The sequence below is a fragment of the Mus caroli genome, chromosome 8, assembly GCF_900094665.2.
Source record: "Mus caroli chromosome 8, CAROLI_EIJ_v1.1, whole genome shotgun sequence".
NCBI lineage: Eukaryota > Metazoa > Chordata > Mammalia > Rodentia > Muridae > Mus > Mus caroli.
In genome coordinates this window covers 112,965,969-112,969,388 of record NC_034577.1, presented here as the reverse complement: position 1 = coordinate 112,969,388, position 3,420 = coordinate 112,965,969, and the positions used below count along the sequence as shown (strand labels likewise).

The 3,420-nt window shown below is 49.1% G+C and overlaps 1 protein-coding gene across 3 annotated transcripts in view; it reads left to right on the top strand.

The window, feature by feature from the left end:
* The window catches only part of Klhdc4 (kelch domain containing 4), a 31,289-nt gene that overhangs the window by 17,695 nt on the left and 10,174 nt on the right, over positions 1-3,420 (top strand). For all 3 annotated transcript variants that reach the window (XM_021170063.2, XM_029480892.1, XM_021170062.1), the window contains 2 exons: positions 779-871; positions 2,291-2,450. In XM_021170063.2, the coding sequence (XP_021025722.1) occupies positions 779-871; positions 2,291-2,450 (253 nt within the window). The remainder of the gene's footprint in view (positions 1-778; positions 872-2,290; positions 2,451-3,420) is intronic.

The following is a 3,420-nucleotide window of genomic DNA, read 5'->3' as shown; positions in this document are numbered from 1 at the left end:
GCCACCACTGCCCAGCAGAATTTTTTTTTTTAAAGATTTATTCATTTTGTTTCTATGAGTACACTGTAGCTGTCTCCAAACACACCAGAAGAGGGCATCGGATTCCATTACAGATGGCTGTAAGCCACCATGTGGTTGCTGGGGATTGAACTCAGGACCTCTAGAAGAGCAGTCCGTGCTCTTAACTGCTGAGTCATCTCTCCAGTCCTACAATATATTTTATTAGTATACTTTGAAGTTTGACAGAATCCAATTTTTATATTTTACCTAAAAAACATTTATTCCAAGTCAGAGATTCTGCTATTCAGGAAGCCTTTTTTTTTTTCTGTCTGGGACTTGAACCCAGGGTCTTATACATGTTTGGGAGACACTCTTGCTCCCTCCTGAAGTCCTGTAGCACTGGCCTGGACCGTCAGGCTGATTCCAGTCATTTGAGGAGATAATGAAGGGAACCTTACTAAGTTCATTGAAAATGGAAATCAAGGGCTGAGGGTACGGTTCAGTGGTCAATGGTGCTGGCTGCTTCCAGAGGAACAGGGTTCAGTTCCCAGCACCCACATGGCAGCTCACAGCTGTTGTAACTCCAGTTCCGGGATCTGATGGCTTGTAAGTATACCTGGCACCCACATGGGACACATGGCACACAAGTATGTGTGAGCTAGACCCCACACACATAAAATACATACAAATGAATGGATAAAACTTAAAACACACACACACACACACACAGAAGTACCTAATGTAATGTGTTTTTATTCCTCTTTCCTCTTCATTTTAGATCAGCAGGGGGTCCTTCAGGTCGAAGCGGGCATCGGATGGTGGCCTGGAAGCGACAGCTAATTCTTTTTGGTGGCTTCCATGAAAGTGCAAGGTTAGTACAGTAGATTGGTTAGTATTCCTGTGGAGCTGGAGCAGAGGGTAGAGGCCCACGAGCAAGCGGTCTGATCACGAGTGGAGACGCTGTTGCTCACTCCCTAGGTGTGGCAGCCGCAGTGACAGACAGCCACGTGAAATAGTGAGGAAACCGTGGATCTGTCCTTACATTACGTCATCAGCTACTGTGCACAAGGTTGTGGGTGGAGCCAGCACAGCCCTTCCCTCTTACAGACCTGCAGATCGCCGGTCACCATTTCACGGTGGGGTTTTCCAGGGGGCTGGGGAGTGGCAGTTATTTAAAATTAGAACCTTTTGCAAAACTTATTTAAGATTCTTTAGTGGGTGGAGAGCTGGCTCACTAGGGGAGAGTGCTTGCTGCTCCCCCAGAGGACCTGAGCTCAGCTTCCAGCACCCGAGTCTGAGAGCTCAAAACAGTGTGTCCTGTGCACCCACACAAACCTATCACACAAATAAGCCTTTTTAAAGTATAAACCCATTTGGGAAGCAGACAGACAAAATGACAGTCCCATACTGAATGCAGTCACCATCTGTATTAAATTAGCTTGACTTTTAAATGCCAGCGTTCGGAGTTTTCCTTGAGAAAGTGTTTGAACTGAAAGTCGCAGTTTGAAGCCTGCGCACACTGGAAGGTAGTAAGTCTTCAGGAGCCTGCAGGCGCCCCGCCCATTCTCCGTGTGCTTGCTGAGCGACTTGTGGGTTTGAGGGGCAGCCGTCGGTCAGGTCCCCTGGATTTCCTGGCATTTCTCCAGGGCAGAAGAGGCCAATGATCAGCTCTCACTCTGCAGCCTTCAGGGCTCACAGTGGCCTTCAGACCTGTAGCGTGGACTATTCAGATGCACTGTGTGGAGCAATGGTTGTCCCAACCTGCACGTGTTCCCCTGTGGGCATTTAGCTCTTCACAGCTGCAGGGCAGTGGCTCTTCTGTGACAGCCACTCCACAATACCAAGCCTCCTCTCATGGCCTCTGTGCTGAGTACTTTGGTACCTGAATCTCTGGCTCCAAGCAGAGCTAGTGTTATGTGGAAACTTCCTATCATGCTTGGGTGGGGGTGGGAAGGCTTTGTTACTCTCCTTTGGCTGTATGGGATGCTCTGCCCAATTCTTTCCAAACTCGGCTCCAGTCCAGTCATGTGATCATTTAGATTCACTGTCTGTCTTAAGGTCTCAGAGTAGCTGAATTTCATGTCCCTGTTAAGATGGTAGTTGTCACTGGGTGGGAAATGGATGAGTTTCATGGTAAGCTCTCCTGTGTCTGGCTGCTGTGGCTTTTCATCTTTTTGTAAATGCAGGATCTACAAGCCCTTGGATGGGGTTACTTGAAGCACATAACTGGGTGAAATACAAGTTTGCCTTCCTGCTTTCCCTACCATCTGTGGTCCTTTTCTCCTCCCAGGGACTACATCTACTACAGTGATGTGTACACCTTCAGCCTCGACACCTTCCAGTGGAGCAAGCTGTCCCCATCAGGCCCGGGGCCCACGCCCAGGTCAGGCTGCCTGATGGCTGTCACTCCCCAGGGCAGCATAGCCATCTATGGAGGTTACTCAAAGCAGGTAAGGGTGCTGGAAGCTGAGCTCAGGTGCTGGGAATGAAAGGAGCTTCTTCTGCCTGCTGCTCCTCAGTGTGTCCTCGGAGGCTTTCTCTGAGCTGTGCGCTGCAGTTTGCTGACATGGCTCTGCTCCTCTTTAAAACACAGGGTTTGTTTTGTTTTAGTTTGGTTTTTGAGGCCGAGTTTCCCTGTGCAGCACTGCCTGTCCTACACTCACTTTACAGACCAGGCTGGACTCGAAATCAGAGATCAGCCTTTGCCTCCTGAGTTCTGGGATTAAAGTTAAGTGCCACTACCGCCTGGCCAGAGAAGGGTTTGCGTGCGTGCGTGCGTGTGTGTGTGTGTGTGTGTGTGTGTGTGTGTATGTATAGGTCAGGCATTGACGTCAGGTGCCTTCCTTACTTGCTCTTTGCCACACTGTTTGGAGCAGGCCTCTCCTGGCACGTGCTTGCCTGTGGCTGTGGGTCTGACATCTCCCAGCACTGGGGCCACAGATACAGCCTGACAAGCCTGGCTTTGCACGTGTAGGGAATGGCTCGCCAGCCTCCCATGGTCGCTGCTGTGAACAGTGTATTTATCCTGTAGCCGTTGTAACGTCGGTATCTGCAGGCAACTGTAGCAGTGTTCCCATGCCAGGGCTTGGGAGTCCCTCTGGCTTAAGGAGCTGCAGACGGTGGCTACCCACTTGCCCTGCTCCTCACTGTGTGTTGCAAGTCCTGATATCACCATGAATCAGAGATAGAGTGCTTTCTCATTTTTTTCTTTAAAATCCTTTATGATCCAAAAATTCTTGAATACATAGTTAACCTGAATTTTTTTTTTTTTTTTTTTTTTTTTTTTTTTTTTGGTTTTTTGAGACAGGGTTTCTCTGTGCTGCCCTGGCTGTCCTGGAACTCACTTTGTAGACCAGGCTGGCTTCAAACTCAGAAATCCGCCTGCCTCTGCCTCCCGAGTGCTGGGTTTAAAGGTATGTG